General features: G+C 45.1%; 1 protein-coding gene across 1 annotated transcript in view; it reads left to right on the top strand.

Moving 5' to 3' along the window:
* Positions 1 to 22,753, top strand: part of LOC107970891 (succinate dehydrogenase [ubiquinone] flavoprotein subunit, mitochondrial) — a 34,089-nt gene extending 11,336 nt beyond the window's left edge. The window contains 1 exon segment of the mRNA XM_063806397.1: positions 22,526 to 22,753. Coding sequence (XP_063662467.1) covers positions 22,526 to 22,730 — 205 coding nt within the window. The 3' untranslated portion in view covers positions 22,731 to 22,753.
* The last annotated feature ends 593 nt before the right edge of the window (positions 22,754 to 23,346 follow it).

The following is a 23,346-nucleotide window of genomic DNA, read 5'->3' as shown; positions in this document are numbered from 1 at the left end:
ATCACTGATGTCAAAGGCACACTGACACAAGACCAGCACATGGGCCCCTGTGTCAGATTAACAACATTTTCTTGAAGCATTAACTGACTCCTTAATAAAGGTTATAAAAGGCTTATGGAAGTTATACGTTATGGTCAAGATTAAAATTTTATAGCTTGTTTATAAAATTTTGAAAAACAAATTTAATTAGCTTCCTGCTGTTTTTTTAAATGAGGGTTTATTGTTTGAAAAATTAAGTCTCCTCTCCAAAACAATGAAAGCTTTTGCCTGTTTTTTGAAATCCTTCAGCTATCACTTTGGTCAAATGAGTGACTTATTTTACAATGACCTGTGATATCAAGTGTTTTAAACCTTTGATATCTGACAAACTTTCCAAAATCAAATTATAAATTATGTATTTTTCTGTCCTAATCATTTAAGATACTAGGTTCCCTAAAGTCCAAAAATGACATAATTTGGCTTATTTGGTATAAAAATTATACAGAAAGCATTGTCAAGTATGAAATTGTGTTTGGTTTTCTTTGGACTGTATTTGTATAAATATGTTATTGGTATGTGTTCTAAAATTATGGGAAACTCCTATAATTCTGATATGACTTACTGTACATTATCAGTAATAATGTTATGTTACATTATTTTGTGCCACAGAGGTAGCAAATTTCCTTGTCAATTGTATCTTTGACTATGGCTGCCCTAAACTTTTTGTTATCCACAGACAATTGTCTTGTTTTGGTCCTCTTTAGAAGGTGGTTTTATAGCTGGGTGCGGTGGCTCATGCCTGTAATTTCAGCACTTTGGGAGGCTGAGGTGGGTGGATCATGAGGTCAAGAGTTCAAGACCAGCCTGGCCAAAATGGTGAAACCCTGTCTCTACTAAAACTACAAAAATTAGCAAGGCATGGTGGCAGGTGCCTATAATCCCAGGTACTGAGGAGGCTGAGGCAGGAGAATCACTTGAACCCGGGTGGCAGAGGTGGCAGTGCACTGAGATCATACCACTGCACTCCAGCCTGTGTGACAGAGTGAGACTCCATCTCAAAAAAATAAAAAGAAAGAAAGTGGTTTTATAATCAGCTGTAGAACTCTAAAAGGTGCTCTTGAATGCAGGTTTCTGGTAACTTTGGAGATTGTGACATCAGAATAGAGGAAAAACTTTCGGGACTCATGGAGAGCTGAAATGTTCATGAATATCAAGCAGAACAGGAATGAACTACATGGACTGAACTTATAGAAGACTAAAGTAATCTTTTTGACTTTTTGCTTAAAACGTTGATCCTTTGTTTTTTTCAGAGTCAAGGAAACTTTTCTTTTGAGCTATTGACTGCTTTTAACAAGTTATTATACTCCTATGAACAAAATTTGGAGCATATTTGTTTCTCTCTGCCTGATTTCTCCTGAATTTGGAAACTATTTGTGAGTATTCTTAACTTATCGCAATATAGTTATTTGCATAAGTGCAATAATAATCTGTTTTTATTTGTAACAGGACACAATTGAAGAAACTGGTTATTCTACCATGGCTTTGACTGGAATGGTGTGCTTTCCTTTAAGGAATTAAACTTGTTTTATGAAGCCAGTAAAAGCCCCTAGGGAAAGCTGGCCAAATACCCTGTCTACACAGTCCCTGAACAGGGTTCCTGATCTGTGGTAAATAAAGAATGTCACTTTCTGACAGGCCCAGGAGCCCCAAGTTTTACCTCGGGACCTCAAAAGGAGAGGAATTCATGCAACTCATAGGTATTTGATGGTACAAATCCATGGCAGGGCTCAGCTTTAAACAAGTCTTTTCTGAGATTCCTTCTATGGAATAAAGTTCCATCAAAGCCAACTTAAAAGCCTGTGTAAAAAAATAATTATTCTTGCTGCACTGTATACAAATAATCAGGCCAAGTATAATAAAGGAAATCAGTCCTACCATGATTTGTCTTTAGTAAAAATGAGAAACTGGAGAGAGAAAAATATGTTTTAAAAACTATAGTACACCTGTTGTTAGATTCTAGTCTTGCCCAATGTTTTCCAATTTTTATTATTTTCTACAGTTTGGGCCAAATTCTAGTTTTTCTTGGCTACAAGTCTTCAAAATAATGTTTTCAATTTTTTCCCTTTCTTTTTTCCATTTTTCCTAATTTGGAGTCACTGAAAGCTAAGCTGTGCTTTTTGAAGCCCTGTGAACTGAAGCTAGACAACTTAAACTTCAGAAGAAAATAACAGCAACCTGTTTACATATATAAGCTACTTTCATACCTGCCTACTGGTGTATGGACTTCAGAGTAATGTGGCCTATATAGATTTTCTAGGATTGTTATTTTGTTTGTTGTTTTTCTCCCTTCCTCCACCTATTTTCTCTTCATAGGACATGAGGATTCTCAACCTGATAAAAATGAGCTTTCCTAATAACTCAAGACCCACCTGCCTAGGAATAAACCATCCCAGCTGTGAGAGACCAGACGAAACCTGAGACCAGAGACTCGTTTTCTTCTAAAATGCTTTCTCCAAAAGATTTTTAAACAGAAAAGGGGGGAAATGTGAAAGGAAAAGAAAACTTGAGGCCCCCAAAATCACTAAGCTAAAAGGAAAAGTCAAGCTGGGAATGGCTTAGGGCAAACCTGCCTCCCATTCTATGCAAAGTCATCCCTCCATGCACTGAGATAAATGCTTATCTAATTGCCTCCTTTGGAGAGGCTCATCAGAAACTCAAAATAATGCAACTATTTGACTCTCACCTACCTGTGACCTGGAAGATCCCTCTCTGCTTGAGTTGTCCTGCTTTTCTGGATGGAACCAATGTTCATCTTACATATATTGATTGATGTCTCATGTCTCCCTAAAATGTATAAAACCAAGCTGTGCCCTGACCACCTTGGGCACATGTCGTCAGGACCTCCTGAGGCTGTGCCACAGGCATGCAGCCTCAACCTTGGCAAAATAAACTTTCTAAATTAACTGAGACCAGTCTCAGATATTCAGGGTTCACAGTATCCAAAAATCCAATCACATCGAAACTGCCTTTGCAAAAATTATCACAGTGAGAAAAAAACGGCAGTGAAAGAAAGCTGATCTAGCCAACCTCCCTCTTGCCTTTAGCTTTCAAGCTGCTTTTACTTATTCCTGGGTTTAAGCCAAGCTACATGTGGGAGTCATTTAGTTTATAGTTTAAATTATAATAACCCTTCCCCCAAACTCAACCACCCTTGTAATACTAATGAGAGACCACCAGGCTAGGAGGAGGAGAGGAGCCTAAATTCTGCTAAGGTGTAGACAAAAACAATTGTGAGGTGTTATTCCAGAAGCCACAAGATATGCAACTTCCTCAGTTACCCCTGCAGATAATATTACTTTTGTAGAACCTAGGATTGGCCTTCTGAGATATCTTCTCAGGATTTTGCATGTCTGATGACCGATGGCTCCACCAGGACCAGCCAACGGCTTTTGTGTCCCCACCCAGAAGCGACTCAGAGAAAGAGGACAGCTTCGACACCCTATGATTTCATCTCTGACCCAACCAATCAGCACTCCCCATACCCTAGCCTGCTACCTACCAAATTACCTTTGAAAAATCCCTAACCTCCAAGCCTTAGATGAGTTTGATTTGAGTAATAACTCTGCCTCCCACATGGTGTGGCTGGCGTCATGTCAATTAACCTCTTTCTTTACTGCAATGCCATGGTCTCCATAAACTGATTTTGCATGTGCAGTGGGCAGGAAGAACCCATCGGGCAGCTACACATCTTGAAAGAGAAGCTCTTCCTGTGAGGTACATCAACTGTGGTTAAGAATCTTACATACTTATCATTTTTTGTTGTTGTGAGAACATTTAAAATCTACCCTTTTCTTTTCTTTTTTTTTTTTTGAGATGGCGTCTCACTCTGTTGCCCAGGCTGGAGTGCAATGGCATGATCTTGGCTCACCACAACCTGCTGGGTTCAAGTGATTCTCTTGCCTCAGCCTCCTGAGTAGCTGGGATTACAGGCATGCACCACTCTTTTAGCAATTTTATTTATTTATTTATTTTGTTATTTTGAAAAAGTATTTTTAACTTTTACTTTAGATTAATGGGGTATATGTGCAGGCTTGCTATATGGGTATATTGTGTGATGCTGAGGTTTGGGGTATGAATGATCCTGTCAGCCAGATCGTGAGCATCGTACACAAGCAATTTTAAAATATACAAATGGTGTGGTATGGTGGTACATGCCTGTAGTCCCAGCTACTCAAGAGGATGGGGCCAGAGGATCGCTTGAGCCTAGGTGTTTGACACCAGCCTAGACAACATTGTGAGACTCTGTCTCAAAAATAATAAATAACAAAACAAAATAAAATATACAATGCATTATTATTTAATGCAGTCATTACTCTGTGCAATAAATCACTAAAGCTTATTTTTCCTGTCTAACTGAAACTTTGTACTCTTTGATGAACTTCTCCGCTTTCCCCATCCACCCCACTTCCCTGGATTGTATTAAATTAAATTGTATTATATTGAATTTACCAGAATTAATCACTACATTAGAAGAAACTCCAGTGGGTATTCCTAAAATTATGGAGAGGTAGATAGATTTAAAAGCAAAAGAAATGCTGCAATTTCTTCAGAGTTCATAAGAGAACTTCTATTGGAGAAATGGAAAATTTGAGCTGGCTAAGCCTTGAGACCTCCCAAGACTAAGTTATAGGAGTTTAGCCTTCTAAACTACCTCAGGGTACAGCCTGGTCTTAATTTTTAATTTTTAATTTATTTTTATTTTTATTTTTGAGACAGAGTCTCACTCTGTCGCCTAGGCCAGAGTTTAGTGGTGCACAATCTCGGCTCGCTGCAACCTCCGCCTCCCAGGTTCAAGCATTTCTCTTGCCTCAGCTTCCCGAGTAGCTGGGATTACAGGCATGTGCCACCATGCCCGGCTAACTTTTGTATTTTTAGTGGAGATGGCGTTTCACCATGTTGGCCAGGCTGGTCTTGAAGTCCTGACCTCAGGTGATCTGCCCACCTTGGCCTCCCAAAGTGCTAGGATTACAGGCGCGAGCCACTGTGCCCAGCCTATTTTTTATTTTTATGGGTACCTAGTAGATGTATATATTAATGGGGTACAGAAGATATTTTGATAGAGACATACAATGTGTAACAATCATGTCAGGGTAAATGGAGTATCCGTCAGCTCAAGCACTGATGCTTTCTTCATGTTTCACACAATCCGGTTATACTCTTTTAGTTATTTTTAAATGTATAATAAATTGACTGTAGTCACTCCATTGTCCTATCAAATATTAGATTTTATTCTATCTAACTATATTTTTGTACCCATTAACCATCGCTCATTTTCTCCACCCCCAACTACCCTTTCCAGACTCTGGTAGCCATCATTCTACTCTATCTCCACGGGCTCAATTGTTTTGAGTTTTAGATTCCACAAATAAACGAGAACATGTGAAGCTTGTCTTTCTGTGCCTGGCTTATTTCATGTAACATAATTTCCTCCAGTTCCATCCATGTTGTTGCAAATGATTCATTCTTTTTCATGGCTCAATAGTACTTCATTGTGTATATGTACCATATTTTCTGTATCCATTCATCTGTTGATGGACACTTAGGTTGCTTCCAAATCCTGGCTATTGTGAACAGAGCTGCAACAAACATGGGAGTGCAAATATACCTTTGCCATACAATTTCCTTTCTTCTGGGCATATACCTAGCAGTGGGATTTCTGGATCATATGGTAGTTTAGCTTTTTTGAGGAAACTGTTATGCGTAGTGGTTGTGCTAATTTGTATTCCCACCAACAGTGTATGAGGATTTCCTTTTCTCCACATCCTCGCCGGTGTTCGTTATTGCCTATCTTTTGGATATAAGCCATTTTAACCGGGGTGAGATGGTATCTTCTTGCAGTTTTGGTTTGCATTTCTCTGATGATCGATGATGTTGTGCACCTTTTCATATGTATGTTTACCATTTTATATCTTCTTTTGAGAAATGTCTATTTGGATCTTTTGCCCATTTTTAAATTGGATTATTAGAATTTTTCCTGTCGAGTTATTTGAGATCCTTATATATTCTGGTTATTAATCCCTTGTCAGATGGGTAGTTTGCAAATATTTTCTCCCATTCTGTGGGCTGTCTCTTCACTTTGTTGAAGCTTTTTAAATTTGATGTGATTCCATTTGTCCATTTTTACTTTGGTTGCCTGTGCTTATGGGGTATTACTCAAGAAATAACTGCCCAGTCCAATGTCCTGGAGAGTTCCTCCAGTGTTTTCTTTTAGTAGTTTCATAGTTTGAGATCTTAGATTTAAGTCTTTTTTTTTTTTGAGACGGAATCTCACTCTGTTGCCCAGGCTGGAGTGTGATGGTATGATCTCAGCTCACTGCAACTTCTGCCTCCCAGATTCAAGCAATTCTTCTGCCTTAGCTTCCCAAATAGCTGGGATTATGGGGTGCCCCACCATGCACAGCTAATTTTTGTATTTTTGGTAGAGACGGGTTTCACCATGTTGGCCAGGCTGGTCTCGAACTCTTGACCTCAGGTGATCCACCTGCCTCAGCCTCCCAAAGTGAGATCTAAGTCTTTAATCCATTTTTTCTTATGGCCAGAGGTAGGGTTCTAGCTTTATTCTTCTGCATATGGATATCCAGTTGTCCCAGCTCCATTTATTAACAAGACTGTCCTTTCCCCGGTGTATGTGTTTGACACTTTTGTAGAAAATGAGTTCATTATAGATGTATGGATTTATTTCTATGTTCTCTATTCTGTTCCATTGGTCTATGTGTCTGTTTTTATGCCAATACCAAGCTGTTTTGATTACTATAGCTCTGTAGTATAGTTTGAGGTCAGCTAATATGGTTCCTCCAGTTTCATTCTTTTTGCTTAGGATAGCTTTGGCTATTCTTGGTCTTTTGTGGTTCCACATAAATTTTAGTTGTTTTTTTTTTTCTATTTCTGTGAAGAATGTCATTGGTATTTGATAGGGATTGCATTGGATCATCAGATTTCTTTGGGTAGTATGGGCATTTTAACAATATTGATGCCTTCATGAACATGGAATATCTTGCCATTTGTGTGTGTGTGTGTGTGTGTGTGTGTGTGTGTGTGTGGTCTTCAAATTTTTTCATCAAAGTTTTATAGTTTTAATTATAGAGATCTTTCATTTCTTTGATAAAATGTATAATAAAGGTATACACATTTTGGTTAATAAACTTAACCAAAGAAATGCAAGATCTCTATAATTAGTTAACTGATAATTAATTAAATGGTTAATGAACTTAACCAAAGTAATAAAAGATTAAATAGAATCCTAAGTAGCTATTGTAAATGGGATGACTTTTTAAATTTCTTTTTCAGATTGTTTGCTGTTGGCATATACAAATGCTAGAGATTTTTGTATGTTGATTTTGTATCCTGCAACTTTGCTGAAATTTGTTTACCAGTTCTAATAGTTCTTTGGTGGAGTCTTCAGCTTTTTCCAAATATAAGATCATATCATCTGCAAACAAAGATAATTTGACTTCTTCCTTTCTAACTTGGATTCCGTTTACTTCCTTCTCTTGTCTGATTGCTCTGGGTAGAACTTCCAGTACTATGTTGAATAACAGTGATGAAAATGGGCATCCTTAGCTGGGCGTGGTGCTCATGCCTGTAATCCCAGCACTTTGGGAGGCCGAGGCGGGTGGATCACCTGAGGTCAGAAGTTCAAGAACAGCCTGGCCAACATGGTGAAACCACTTCTCTACTAAAAATTAAAAAATTAGCCAGGCGTGATGGTGGGCGCCTGCAATCTCAGCTACTCGGGAGTCTGAGGCAGGAGAATCACTTGAACTCGGGAGGCAGAAGTTGCAGCGAGCCGAGCTTGCGCCACTGCACTCCAGCCTGGGTGACAGGGCAACACTCCATCTTAAAAAAAAAAAAAAAAGATAGGAGTAGGGTAAAGGCATGGGATACAGGATGGACCCTGAGAGGATATGCTGGAGGTGCTCAGGGCAAACAACTCAGATGTGTGTGGGAGTGTGCATGCGAGGGTTTTTACACATATGGTATAGTCTTTTTCCTGCCCAGAAGACCTGCCTACTAGTCTAGCCCATCCTGGGGGAAGTGAGAGATGTGATGGCTCTGCATTTTCTCTGGCTTTGCCCTGGAACCTGGGATGAATCCACTCCGACTGGATGTGAGTACCAGGTATTACCTGAGAACGTGATTTGAAACTGCTCCCTAGATAGGGCCCGTTCCTTAGTCAGGGGTTCCTGGTGGCTGTGGAATAATTCACATTTGTCATTAGACTGTAAGGACCATCACTTTATTGCTTTTGTGTCCCTTCGTTGTGTCGAGCCATGCACCATGCATCCAGCAGGGAATCCTGTGAGTGCCTTTTCACAAAAGCTTCCAGCTGCACGAGGTCGGCCCTTAGCGCTGTTAAAGGTTGGCAACTGACATGTCCACTCAGGACACAGACCACAGCAAGGTGCTAGCAGGTCTTCTCAGGGCTCTCGTGATGGTTCCAGGCCCAGTCATTGGTCGGGGATCCAGAGGAGACACGCTCCTCACTTTTGGAATTCTACACTTTAGAGGAAGAACCCAAACGAAAAGCTAGGAGACAAGCCAGTGGGGTGAGGAACAGATTAAAGCCACTTGCTTCTCAAATGAGGACATTGTTTTCAAGACAGGGATGACCACTGTGTTTTGGAAATCCAAGTTCTCCTTTTACTGTTTTGCTCTCAGGGAAATTTCAGCAAATAAGATCCCAGTGTTGTTCATCAGCTTCTCCAGGTTTGCTTTAAGCTCCTTCAGCTAGCTGCCCGCATGCTGATTGAAAGGTTACGAAGAAAACACAGGAAGAGAAATCCAGGCTACAGTTGTTATTTGCAAGTTAGTGACTGGTCCTGGAACCTGACACTCCCTTCATGGGTCAGCATGCCCAGAGTGTTTGTGGTTCAGTTACCCCAGAAGGACTTAGTACCAAACATTTCACAGATTTCCGTTATAAAGGTCTTTACAAACACAGACCCATGCAAAAGGCCCAACTATCACCTTCAACAACAATGCAATGGCCTTCCGTGGCCTTACAGTAGGGCCAAGTCAGCAAGGACCTAAACAGCCTCCAGTGTGACTTTGTCACAGTTCGCTCACCTGGTTGTTAATGGCCTTCACCTGACATAAAGCAAATTGCCTGTCACGGATCATCTGAGCAAAAGAAGTCAAGGAAATTCAAGTAGAAGGAGGAAAAATGTATGCATACGCAAAGGCTTACTCCAAAGTCACCTCATCTAAAGCTCTTGGTCAGAAAGCAAGTCAGAATCTTCACTCCTGTGCAGCATTACCGAATGGAAAACACGCTAAGAGTCATCAATAAAGTCAGTCCAGTGTAGCCTTCCCACTGGAGAAATGACAACCTGAGGTCCTGCCTCCAGCGCTAGGATGTACCTGTGATGTGGCTTCTACCTTGGACTCAGTGGCCACGGCCTGGAACAACCTGGATTGACCAGTGTGCACCATAGCAGGAGCCCAAGCAGGCTTAGCTCAAAGCTCCATGTTTATTGCATGAAGCCCTTAAAAAGTATTTGTTATCAGAAGGCTTTGCCCAGAGCTTTGGAGAAGATTACAAAGGAATGCTTTCTTCCTTCAGCTTATTTCTTAGGAAATTACCTCCAGATCTACCCAAGAAACAAAGGCTGCAGGATCTCCTTGGTGTCTTCATACATTGAACACTTATTTAGAAATCCCTCATGACTTTCTCCACTCCCATTTCTTGAGGAGAAAACAGAAGATCTGAGAAAGGGAGAATGGGAGATGGCCTGCCCTGGTCTCTTGGCTGCCCTAATGGAAAGGCTCCAAGTCGCAGCTTTAGAAACAAGGGCTGGCACTATGAGCAGGCTATAACTTCTTGCTTACACCTTCTCTCTTCACATCGGGTGCCGCCTGTCAGGTGAGGGCCACAGTCCTTCATTCCAGGTGTTTTTGCCTTCAGCCTTGCTTTACTACCACGTTTTTCTCCTTTTCTGTCTTCCATCTATCCTTCCATGAATCCATTCATTATTCATCCATCCATCCGTCCTTTGAGACATCCATCCTTCAAGCCACCCTTTGACCCCATCATCCCAAATTAATGACTTACTATATGCCAAACTGTGTGCTAGAAACTGACTCTACAGATGAGCTAGAACAGTTCTTGCCCTCAATCTTGGAAGAACAACTCATTGGTAGCAGCTCCACTGTTTATTGGCAGAAGGGAGGATTGTGTCCAGGCCCGCAGTATGCAGTGGGGCAGTTCAGGCACTGCACAAAAAGGCCCTGCAGAGCCAGCGAATGGGCCTGAAATGCAAGCTCTGTGTCCTGACCTGGAGATGGGTCTCTCCAGAAGAAGGGACAGCAGGAGGTGCCCTGTGAGTTACCAAACGTAGTTCATTTTGTAGCAAAACCTGGACACCTGTGCAAAGATCAAACTAGATCAGAAGGAAAGGAGACAATACTGCTGTGAAAATCTAGCTGGAACTCAGCAAACATTCAGGATGAAAACGCACACTTGCAAAGCAGTTTCTAGAACTTTGTGTGACAAGAACACTAGGAATTCTTCAAGGGATATCTAGCCATACATATGGCCTCCGAAGAATTCACCCCTAGAGGGTGTACATAGTGATCACTTAACTTGTGCAGGTGGCCTGTAGTGGTGTAAGCATGGACATTGAAGTATGACACCTAAAGTATTTGATAGAAATGTTGAAGGAATTAGAGAAAGTTTATATCATTTTTAATTGGTTTATTACTGACAGCATTTGGACAGGGTGTTATTAGAACTCAGGTCTTGCGACTCAAAATCAATGCCTTCCCACTATACCACTGACTCCCCATAGCTGGAAAACCCCATGGGGGCTCTCTGCTTGCCCTTATATCAGGCTGAAAGACATATTATCAACAAAAGTTTATGACAGTAAAACCACTGACCCACTGATCATTCAATCATACAGAAGCATGTTGTTTAATTTCCATGTGTTTTTATTTTTTGCAAAATTCCTCATTATTGATTTCTAGTTTTAAGACTTATTTTGTGACTTAACATATGGTCTATCCTTCAGAATGACTCATGTGCTGAGGAAAGGAATGTGTATTGGAGTACACGGGATTTTTAGGGCAATGAAAATATTTGGTATGACACTGTATGGTGGATACATGGCATTATGCACTTGTGAGTATCCAAAGAACTGTACAACATAAAGAGTGAACTCTAGGCCGGGCGCAGTGGCTCACGCCTGTAATCCCAGCACTTTTGGAGGCCAAGGCGAGTGGATCACCTGAGGTCAGGAGTTTGAGACCAGCCTGGCCAACATGGTAAAACCCCACGTTTACTAAAAATACCAAAAATTAGCTGGGCATGGTGATGCATGCCTGTAGTACCAGCTACTTGGGAGGCTGAGTCAGGAGAATCACTTGAACCCAGGAGGCAGAGGTTGCAGTGAGCTGAGATCACACCACTGCACTCCAGCCTGGATGATAGAGCGAGACTTTGTCTCAAAAATAAATAAATAAATAAAGTGGCCAGGTGCGGTGGCTCACGCTGGTAATCCCAGCACTTTGGGAGGCCAAGGTAGCAGATCACCAGGCCAAGAGTTCGAGACTAGCCTGGCCAATATGGCAAAACCCTGTCTCTACTAAAAATACAAAAATTAGCTGGTCATGGTGGCAGGTGCTTGTAATCCTAACTACTTGGGAGGCTGAGGCAGGAGAATCACTTGAACCCGGGAGGTGAAGTTTGCAGTGAGCCAATATCACGCCACTGCACTGCAGCCTGGGTGACAGAGCGAGACTCTGTCTCAATAATAATAATAATGTGACCAGAATGAGAGTTTTGAAAAGTAGCACCAGAAGGTTGTGTGATTCAAGCATACTGAAAGTGGCCTGGAACAAGGACCCGTTCTCAAGAGAAGAATGTTCCAAGGAAATAAGTTCTGGGAACAATGTCAGGTTACCATGCTGACCTCATGTATGTGATCATGTATTTGAATTAATCACCATCAAATAATCCTCCTAATAGATCTTGGAAGAAAATAAAAAATTCAGTCAACTTTAATAGCAGAAGGAAAGAAAGAAAAAAAAGTCACCCTAGATTCTGTGTCCCCCAAATTCAACTCATTTTCTGGGTTCCCCATATATCATTTTACCCAATTAAGCTTATAGCATATAGCTATATTATTATATTCTACTTTTGCTTACCTAAAAATGATTTAACATTCTCTATTGAGAGCCATGATATTGAAGAATTTTAAAATTTAGCAATATAGGCCAGGCATGGTGGCTCATGTCTGTAATCCCAGCACTTTGGGAGGCCGAGGTGGGCCTCCTCAGTAGGCCCTCAGGTAGGAGGATTCCTACCTCCTCAGGGGTAGGCATCACCTGAGGTCAGGAATTCCAGACCAGCCTGGTCAGCAAGGTGAAACCCCGTCTCTACTAAAAATACAAAAATTAGCCAGGTGTGGTGGCACACGCCTGTAGTCCCAGCTACTTGGGAGACTGAGGCAGGAGAATCGCTTGAACCTGGGAGGCAGAGGTTGCAGTGAGCTAAGATTGCGCCACTGCGCTCCAGCCAGGGTGACAGAGGGAGACTCTATCTCAAAAACAAACAAAAAAACTCAAAAAACAAAGTACATACAGCAATTTCTTTCAAAAACGTTTTGTGTCTGTCATGTCCATCCTCACTCCCACCACTTTCCCTGAAAATATCTCCCACCTACCTACATCTTAAATAAGAAATCATTTTTTATTGAGTGCTTTCCAGCAACATATCTCATCTCATTGTCACAATCACCTTGTGAAAAACGTCATTTTCACAACTCTCATTTAGCTGATGAGAAAGCAAAGCCTCAGACTTTCACTTTCCCAAAGTCCACCAGCCAGTGGGTGTGGCATTTTTTACATCGAACCTCACTGTTCTGTGGTCGGGGCGATGCGGTCACTGCCCGTCTGAGAGAGGGCAGGCAGGTACTTAGCCACGGTACACGTGGCTTCCGCAGTGCCTTTCCTGGGAGCAGGTTTTGAAAGCAATGAGGGCCCAGGATGATAGAAGGGGAAGCTTCACACAGCAAGAAAAGGGCTCTGAGATGCCAGGCCAGGGCTGGGGAAGGCAAGCTGGGCACTGAGTGTGTGACCTTTCAGGTGGCATCACTCTTGAGTGCTGACCCGGCTCTTGCACAATGCTGCCCATAAGAAGCCAGGTCGCAAAGGTAAAGTTTAAACTCCCTTTTCCAGGTGCAGTCCTGAGAAAGGGGTTACTTTTTTGTTGTGTTCATTTTGGTGTAGAATGGATTTAGCAGCGTGGAGATGCCCTTTGAGCACATTCTGCTTGTCGCTGGTGACTGAGTGGTCCGGAAAGGGTCCTGAAGAAGCAGCTTTTTTTTTTCTGGGTGGGGGGTGGTGGATGCATATTGAGGTGCAGCAAGTGTGGTGGAGAGAAAGACAGGAAAAGGCCAAGGGCAGCGTGGTCAGGCCCAGCTGGCGCGGGGCAGAGAGTGAACTGCTTGAGGAGGAGCATCGCCCCACCTCTGATGATGTGTTGGCCGGCAGGGAATGCAGAACGCTCTGGCACCTTCAACAGACTTGCCCCTTGGGGAGCTCTGGAGACAGCCACAGCAGCGCCCCTGGAGACCCCCGGCTGAAGGGACAGCAGCAAGAGGCCTCCCCACGAGGAGCCTGACAGCGGCTGGACTGAAGACTGAGGGAGCTGAGCCACAGTGCATCCAAGCTGCTCCAGGCAGTCCCAGAAACAAGTGGAGGTGGTGGGAGACGCCACGTGGCTGGGCTGAGATCCTGAGTCAGCAGGCAGGTGCAGGGAGACAGAAAATTAAAATGTGACTTCTATGTTGACGTAACCTTCTTTAGAGCCACAGGCTGGGGCTTAGGAACATTTGATAATAGAAGACATCGCGCTTCCATCCACAAGCAAGGAAAATACACAAAACTCTCAGGAATATCTTCTATTATTATCTCACACGTGAAAAAAGATCTTCAAGGTCAAGAGGAATTGAACATGCATAACAGACTGTTCTCATGGCTTCACTCCCTTCTGGCAGCATCCAGCTTCTCAAGGGCAGTGAAACACCCAGGAAGGCACTCGCTTGGGAAAACCATTCCTTCCTGAGAAGAAACAAAGAAGAAATACGATCACGCGTACTTTTGGGTAGATACTCAGTACTGCTATGAAAGGTCCTTTTTTCTGGAGTTATTTAAAAAAAAAAAAAACAGATGCCTTTAAAGGGTTATTATGTTTCAAAATGTCAACTTATTAGAGCTAAGGATCCTCCCTGTGTTCCAGAAAAACACGCTTCTCCCAAGAGAGGTGGCCTTGGCTTAATTCCATTCAGCAGTGAGGTTAATTTGGACAATTTGATGGTTGAGTACTTACTAAGCACCCACCGTACCCCGTGAGTCCAGGTTTGTGGGCAGCGCTAGGATGAATCAGCCATGGCGCCTGTCCGTGAGAGGCTCTCCTCTAGCTGAAGAGAGAGTGACTTTAGTTCTGTGATGGCACAGACCTAGTACCATAGTGTCTGGATGACTCAGCTCCTGATGACGCTCGGCTTGGAGGGTCTGTTGAGGGAGGACCTCCAGATCACTTTGCATCTGGGAAATGGGTTAGTTACCCTATTTCCTCCCAGTGGGAAGAGGAGGGGCTGCACTCTGCCAGGTACCCTGGGCTTCATGTGGGAGCAACTGCTATCTGTTCCCCTGCTGACGACACAAAGGGCTGTGCTTCGCCTTGGACATGTCGTGCACTCGTGTGTAACCAGCTGGCTGAGACCCACCATCGGGCCTGGAGGAAGAAAAGCGCAGGGTGCTGCAGGGGAGCAGTTGGCGTCTTTTCTCCACTCCACAGGCCAGGGTCGGAGGGCTCATGGCGGGTGATGGTGCAACCTGCCTCGGCATCTGAGGGGTCGCACATGGGGCTCAGAGGCAATGCTCACTTCTCCTGGTTGTTGTTTTTTGTTTGTTTTGACACCCTTGCCTCATTTAAAACTTTTCAGGTGGGGCACGCTGGCTCACACCTGTAACCCCAGCACTTTGGGAGGCCAAGGCTGGCAGATTGCTTGAGCTCAGGAGTTCGAGACCAGCCTGGGCAACATGGCAAAACCATATCCTACAAAAATACAAAAATTAGCTGTGGCACACTCCTGTGGTCCCAGCTACTCCCGGGAGGCGGAGGCTGCAGTAAGCCGAGATCACACCACTGTACTCCAGCCTGGGCGACAGAGGGAAACCCTGTCTCAGAACAACAACAAAACTTTTCAGCTCAGGCAGTTTTCAACCCCTGCATTTTGTTTGTTTGTTTGTTTTTTGCTGAGGAAGGCAAGTATTGTTCCTGTAGAAAACAGGCTGCCGGGTGCCGTGTGGGAACGCCGCCTCCAGGTGAGCCATCCTGGGTTCCAGTCCAGCCTCTATTCACTTCAGGTGGGTGTTTTACCTCTAAACCTCAGCATTGCCATCTGCACATAGAACCAGCCTTTCTGGTTTCCAGCTGAAAATAGGTTACGACTAGAAAACTAAAGAGTGTTGAATTGGGCCGGGCGCGGTGGCTCACGCCTGTAATCCCAGCACTTTGGGAAGCCGAGGCGGGCGGATCACCTTAGGTCAGAAGATCCAGACCATCCTAGCTAACACGGTGAAACCCCGTCTCTACTAAAAATACAAAAAATTAGCCGGGCCTGGTGGCGGGTGCCTGTGATCCCAGTTACTCAGGAGGCTGAGGCAGGAGAATGACGTGAACCCGGGAGGTGGAGCTTGCAGTGAGCCGAGATCGCACCACCGCACTCCAGCCTGGGCGACAGAGCGAGACTCCGTCTCAAAAAAAAAAACAAAAAAAAAAAGTGCAGAATTGCCTTTTGGAAGCACCCTCCCTTCCTTTTTACACAGACAACCAGGGCTTGGTGAGAAAAGCTTGCCCAGGAACCCAAGGGAGTGAGAACAACAGACAAGCCAGGCAGCCCCGGCTACGATGGCTCTTACGGGGCACCTGAGCCTTCTTTAGACAGGGTCTCTATTTGCAGAGAATGAGAGGCCAATTACGAATGAATGTGCTTGCCTCTGCATGCATAGCCCCTCACAGTTTACACACACATTAGTCACTCTGCAGGCTGCACAGGCTTCTGTCGCTCCCAGATGGTCATCGCTCGTGGAAACGATTCGGTCTTTCCCAGCCCAGCGCCAGGCAGCTCCTCGGATCCCAAGGCACTTGGCTTCCCCTGGAGCACAGCGTTCTCTCCACGGGGACGGCTGGGCAGGAGAAAGGACTCTGAAGATGGGCCTGTCCCTGCCTCCAGCCCGGCTCTGCTTCCCCTCAGCAACCCTGGGCCTCCGTCGGGGCTGGGTGGGCTCAGCCTCCTCCTCTGCCTTAGAGCAGCGCCTTCCCACGTGGGGCGAGGTCCCCCCGGAGTTGTCATCTGTGATCAGGGCATTTTAAGCAGAAGCTGGAGCTCTCTCTGGTGGACTCTTGTCCGATGCTGGAGAAGGGCGACCTCTAGTGTTGGTTCATAGAAGCGGCGTAGCGGCTGCTTCCTGCCTCTGAGCCCTGCTGGGACCTGTCTGCAGAGAGGGTCCCGCAGCTAAACTGGCTGTGCCAGGGGAAAGGTGGGGAGGTCAGTACTGTCCTCTGCATGGGGAAAAGCTTAGCAGGATGTGAGCAGGCAAACGCTGGGTGGCATGCTCTGTGAGGGAGCCGACTGCGTGGTGACTGTGACTTTCAGGGTCTCATCATCTTCATCAGCACCACCCCATTTTTTTGAGATGGACAATCACATTTGTTCCAGTCTTCAGTAAAGTGCCTTACAATTCCGGATTAAAGTCCCCCTGACCTTCCCTTCTAAACAGATTTGCCCAACCTAAGCCCCTCCTATAAAGAATTGTACAGCTGGCCGGGCGCGGTGGCTCAGGCCTGTAATCCCAGCACCTTGGGAGGCCAAGGCGGTGGATCATGAGGTCAGGCGTTCAAGACCAGCCTGGCCAACATGGTGAAATCCCATCTGTACTAAATATACAAAGATTAGCTGGGTGTGGTAGCTCGCTCCTGTAGTCCCAGCTGCTCAGGAGGCTGAGGCACGAGAATCGCTTGAACCTGGGAGGCGGAGGCTGCAGTAAGCCGAGATCGTGCTATTGCACTCCAGCCTGGGAGAGAGAGTGAGGCTCTGAGCTGCGACTGGCCACAAGACACGATGTCCACAGTACTGAGGAGGCACAGGCTTTGGGAAATAAAGTGGGATAGGGCTGCATGATGGGAGAGGGCTCACCCATTCCCTTCCCAGACCCACAAATACGTTCAGAACCTTTGTTGTTGTTGTTTCCTGTGGCTTATCATCTATCTCTACTCTGTGTTATTCTGCTGAGTTTGATGAGACCCAGAACTGCTGCACCAACCAGGTCTAATCGACCGCTATTTGTATATAATTTTTGGCAAACCTATTTCCAACTACAGGTAGGGTGCCTACCCATCTCGGTTCGCCTGGGACAGTCCTGGCTTATATCTATCACCTGGCACATTTATGAATAGTTTTCTCCCTCTGAAAAGACTCCCATTTCAATGATAAATTACACAATCCCCCTATTCACAGATAGTCTCCATAAGAAAACTTAGGCATTAGGATTTGGAAGATATGAGAGATAATGCCAGGACTTTGAGATTTAAATGGTTATTATAATCTTGGCATAATTAGCTCCAAGCTTCCTGGCGGTTAAACAAAAGAAAAACATGAAGTGTTAGAAAGTTGATTCTGCCTTATAAGATGCCTTATTACATCTTCTGGAGGGACGTATTTATCAGGCACTAACTTTTAGGAGGATTTTTTCACGTAAACTGTTACATAAGGAACAGTAAGTAACATAAGGGACTAGGTCCTCCGTGGGGTTTTTGCAGAAGCTTTTATGTGGCCATCTTCTTTATCTTGATGCTCAAAAATGACTGTGCTTTTCCAATTCTCTTTCTCTGTGAAAAGTGAGGAGGGAATAAAAACGATTTCACAGGGATTGACTGAGACCTTATGACTCAAAGGCCAAATAAACGATAAACATCAAAACATTATCATTTTCATATGCATACCATCTTGTCCAAACCTCTTCCTTTAGTGATAAGAAAGCCAAGGTTCAGAGAGGGAGGAGTGACATGGTTAATCGGTGGCAAAACTGACTGGCCTTAAGAGTCCTGTTTCATTCCGAATGAATGACACAACTTCAAATCGCTGTCACCAAGACACTGTCGAAATTCTGTCAGGCCACCAGTGTGGGGTGGGAAGAGGATACGGAAAAAAATTCCAGAAGCCTGAGTTTTGAACCATAGCGGGCATGGTGGCCCAGATGCAGAGGCTAGAAACTGTTTCCAGTCATCGTCACTAAAAAAGTGTTATTAACGCCAGGCATGGTGCCTCACGCCTGTAATCCCAGCACTTTGGGAGGCCGAGGCAGGCGGATCACCTGAGGTCAGGAGTTTGAGACCAGCCTGGCCAACATGGTGAAACCCCGTCTCTACTACAAATACAAAAAATTAGCTGGGTGTGGTGGTGCGTGCCTGTAATCCCAGCTACTTGGGAGGCTGAGGCAGGAGAATCGCTTGAACCCGGGAGGCAGAAGTTGCAGTGAGCGAAGATCGTGCCACTGCACTCCAGCCTAGGCAACAAGAGCGCAACTCCTTCTCAAAAAATAAATAAATAAATAAAATAAATGTTATTAACATGTTTTAGCAAAATAAAATCTTGTGGTGTTTGCTTGGTTGAAAAGAATAAGGTATATATATATTTGCAAGTTAAGAAAAGGCAAAGAAAAAAAGGAAAGAAAGAAAAGAAAAGAGGCTGTTCCCAGTCTGGTTTCACGCAGCCTGTGGGCCTCGTTCCAGCAGTGGATTTTCCAGCATTATCGCACGACCTTCTTTTCTGCTTCTTCTCTCCTGGCCAGTGGGTCTCAAAGTGTGGTTCCCAGACCAGCAGCATCACCAGCACCCAGAAGCTTTTTAATATGCAAATTCTCAGGTCCCACTGCAGACCCACTGAATCAGAAACTGGGAGTGATTTTGTTGCACACGGAGGTTTGAGAACCCCTGTTCCAGGCTGTTCTTAGGGTCCTGCTTGGCTTCAGAGAGAAGAGAAGCAAACTCCTGGCACTTCTCCCTGTTGCGGCCCATCCCCTCACGCCAGCCCCTGCCCCTGCCCCTGCCAGGCTGTCCTTTCTAAACTCCTATTACCACTGCTTTTTTACCTGTGGCCATTTGCACCTGGACTTCCTTAAAAAGTGAAGTAGCATGACTTTTGTTTAATGGTTTGCCTAGCCAATACCACTTCTGGATAACAAAAACTGCCTTTACCAAGCACTTCATATGTGGCAGGTTCAAAAGCACTTTACCATTGCAATCTGATGGCCCAATTTAGTTTTGTTTTAAAGAAAAAACAGCTATCTCTTCTGCCTCTGATGTCTGTCGCTGATTTCCAATTAGAATAAACTAAAAAAATCCCATTTCTTTTTTTTTTTTTTGAGGACAATTAGGTCTCTAGGAAGTCCAGAATGTAGAATTCTATAGAAAATACTCAGATCAACTGCAATTTCCTTCTACAAAGAGCTTTTCACATTTCCAGATGGGTCTCAGCAGAAATAGTTTGTCTGAGCCCGATAGAATATTGATTCACTTTTCAAAGAATTTTGAAAAATTTTTACGAGTTTTACTTGCTCACCCTACCATTGCAACAGACCAGCGTTGTGGGCACAGAGTTGTCAATAGGGAAAAGAACCCTTGATTCTCCCCTGTGAGGGCTTTTCTTTGGCTAGATATAAACTCTAAAGGAAATGAATGGAATTCTGGCTGTGTGCCCCTCGCACTGCCCTCTTCTGCTTTCTTCCACAAGGGAACTTTCAGGACTACTCAAAGTGCTCTCCCTCAAGCTTTATTTTGTATGCAATTTGCTGCCAGGAGAGTTGGAATTCATTCTACTCACATCACAGGGAGGAAGTGGAAGGAGTTTCTGCACCGGTAGACAGGAGGGCACAGCGGGAAGAGCTCACTTCACTCCCCAAATGGGTCAGTCGTGCATCCGAGCTCTGGAGCAAGCTGTTGCGGCCCATAGGGAGGGAGAATAGGAGGGAGAGTGACAGATGGAGACGAGAGAGCGTCAGGAACAGAAGTGGCCTGCCTCCAAAACAGTGCTGGAGCTGCACTTTAGAATCACCTGGGGAGGTGTAAGATTGCTGACAACCAGGCCAAACCCTGGACCCATTAAATCAGAATCTCTGGGAGTGGCACCCAAGCATTAGCTTTTTTTTTTTTTTTTTTTTGAGACAGAGTCTTGCTCTGTTGCCAGGCTGGAGTACAGTGGTGTGATCTCAGCTCACTGCAACCTCCACCTCCCAGGTTCAAGCGATTCTCCTGCCTCAACCTCCCGAGTAGCTGGGATTACAGGCGCCCGCCACCACGCCCGGCTAATTTTTTGTATTTTTAGTAGAGATGGGGTTTCACCGAGTTGGCCAGGATGGTCTCGAACTCCTGACCTCATGATCCGCCCTCCTCGACCTCCCAAAGTGCTGGGATTACAGGCGTGAGCCACCGCGCCCGGTCTGGATTAGCATTTTTGACAGTTCCCTGGCGGTTCTAACTTGCAGCCGGGGCTGAGAACCATCATTCACTTTCTCCAGCAGCTGTTGTTTTCCTGCCCTCTCTCTGGATAACCGGGCATTAGAGGATAGGCCCCTTCTCGTTTGTCCTAGTTTGTGTTTTCTTTACTCTTTTGACCTTTGAGGACTGTGATATAGAGTCAGGGGCATCTTACGCTAAGTGAAAATTTAATCTGAACTTCTTTTGCTCCGGATCCCTTCTCTCCCCTCGGGTCCTGTATCTTTATCAAACACTGATTTGGAATCCCTGAAGAAATCATTGGTTTTATTATTCAATACTGAGATACAGAGATAGACCTATCATTTAGATTTGAATTGCCTGGTCATCTGTTTCCGCATGATGAATAAACGGGCCTGTGAATAAGACGATGCTCCAGACAGTAAGGAAAGAAAATCAGTCTCAACAGTAGAACAGACTTTAAATGTTGTACTGGACAAATGCAGTGACCCCTTTCAAACCTATGTCACCAGGGCCCTTCTACACAGCTGTTTTTAAGTTTGTCAGCCTATGGCATAAGATCGACCTTTCTCTCTCCTGCTGGATATGGTGCGATATTGTCTCTAGCTGAGTGCTATAGGGTGCCTCCTCTCTTGCTGACTACGAAGCCATTCTTGGAAGGTGTCTGGGGTTGAACTTGTGTGTAAAAGCAAGCCTGGGGCCAGGCGCGGTAGCTCGTGCCTGTGATCCCAGCACTTTGGGAGGCCGGTGGGTGGATCACCTGAGGTCAGGAGTTCAAGACCAGCCTGGCCAACATGATGAAACCCCGTCTCTACTAAAAATACAAAAAAAAAAAAAAAAAAAATTAGTTGGGCATGGTGGTGTGTGCCTGTAGTCCCAGCTACTTGGAAGGCTGAGGCAGGAGAATCGCTCAAACCTGGGAGGTGGAGGTTCCAGTGAGCTGAGATTGCGCCACTGCGCTCCAGCCTGGGTGAAAAGAGCAAAACTCCATCTCAAAAACAACAACAACAACAATAACAACAAAAAAAGCAAGCCTGCTGTTGTGCCAGAGCCCTATTGACTGCAGTAGCATTGGCACTGTGTTCGAGACGCCAAAGAAGAGGCTGGGAGCCAGGGAATGAGATACAGGGCTTCCTGAGGGGACTTACATACAGGGCAGTCCAGTGGCAGCAGGCTGGACCAGAGAATGGCAACCATTTATAAAAAGCATGCAGTTTATATAGCATTTTCACCTAGCACCCTCCCCCTAGCAACCTCCACCTGGCAACCTTCCTTTAACCCAAAACAAAGGGCCTGGATCCCCTCTGTGGCCTGCATTCCACAGGATGGGCGGGGGGTTCAGATGCCCCTCGCAGATAAGGAATGAGTCTCCAGGTTGGCCCTATTTCCCGATTCCTTAGCTCAGAACTCCAAACACATTCTTTTTAGGCCTAGGGTCATTCTCAGGGTATGCTTAAGTGAAGTTATTGCTGTCAGGTGCATCCTCCATACACCTGTGATTTGTTTGTTTGTTTGTTTTTTTGTTTGAGACAGAGTCTTGCTCTGCCACCCAGGCTGGAGTGCAGTGGCACCATCTCGGCTCACTGCAACCTCTGCCTCCTGGGTTCAAGCGATTCTCCTGTCTCAGCCTCCCCCAAGTAGCTGGGATTACAGGCGCCTGCCACCACTCCCGGCTAATTTTTGTATTTTTAGTAAAGACAGGGTTTTACCATGTTGGCCAGGCTGGTCTCAAACTCCTGACCTCAGGTCATCCACCCACCTTGGCCTCTCAAAGTGCTGGGATCACAGGTGTGAGCCACCATGCCTGGCCTGTGATTTTGAAATCTTAAGGCACCTGGTGTGGTGGTCACCAGCTTCTGCCTAATGAGCAATCCCACCTCTGTGCGGAGACACAGCTCTCCTAAATCAAGTCTTTCTAACAATTCTGAGCCGAGTTCCTCTTCCCCTCACCCCTACTCGTGGCAGGATCTGGAGTATTACGGACCACGAGAGATGCAGAAATGGAGCACAGGCGGTGAGCCCAGGACACCCGAGGTACGAGCTCTTGCCCTTCTCCTTCCCTGCCCTCTGGTGCCTGGAGATACGGCAGCCCAGCACCAGCCCCCAGCTGCTTCCAGTGAAAAAATGCTGTGTCATTTCAGGGAGGGATTATAGTTTGAACTTGTATTGATTTAGTCTTTATGTGACGCTTCCAAATCCTTGTGTTTTTCCATAGATGTTGAGTTTTCCGTTTTCATCCCTAGCTAGATGGACTCACTATGAGCACCCCCCACTTCCAGGGCCAGGATGAGAGCCTCCCCCCTTCTTACAACATGTGAAATCATGAAGACCCCTGCCTTGGCCCAATTTCCCTAGAAAACAGAGCCTGAGGCAAAGCTTGTGTGCTTCTGGGCAGCGGGGCTGAGTTCCAGGAAAGTAAGAGTAAAGGAGAAAGGAAGTGAGTTCCAGGAAAGTAAGAGTAAAGGACGGAGGAAGTGAGTTCCAGGAAAGTAAGAGTAAAGGACGGAGGAAGTGAAGAGGCAGCGCACGCACGAGGTGGGCGGTTAGCAAGCAGGCTGTGGCTTCCTCAGCACACGCCGCTGGTTGCTCACTCCTGGGGGCTTGATCAAGGAGCCTGGGCCTAGCAGAGTTCCCTTGGGGTGCTTTCTCAGGATGCCGAATTTAACACCCTGGCAAGGACCCCAGGTGATGAGACAAACTCAAGGGTGACTCTTAGAAGCCCGGGGAAAGTGGCAGCCAGTGTCAATGGAGGCAACGGACATGACTAAGTAGCCCTGGAAGATGGC

The sequence above is a fragment of the Pan troglodytes genome, chromosome 2 (genome assembly GCF_028858775.2).
Source record: "Pan troglodytes isolate AG18354 chromosome 2, NHGRI_mPanTro3-v2.0_pri, whole genome shotgun sequence".
Classification (NCBI taxonomy): domain Eukaryota; kingdom Metazoa; phylum Chordata; class Mammalia; order Primates; family Hominidae; genus Pan; species Pan troglodytes.
Note: the sequence above shows the minus strand (reverse complement) of the source record. Positions and strands in the feature narration are given on the sequence as shown.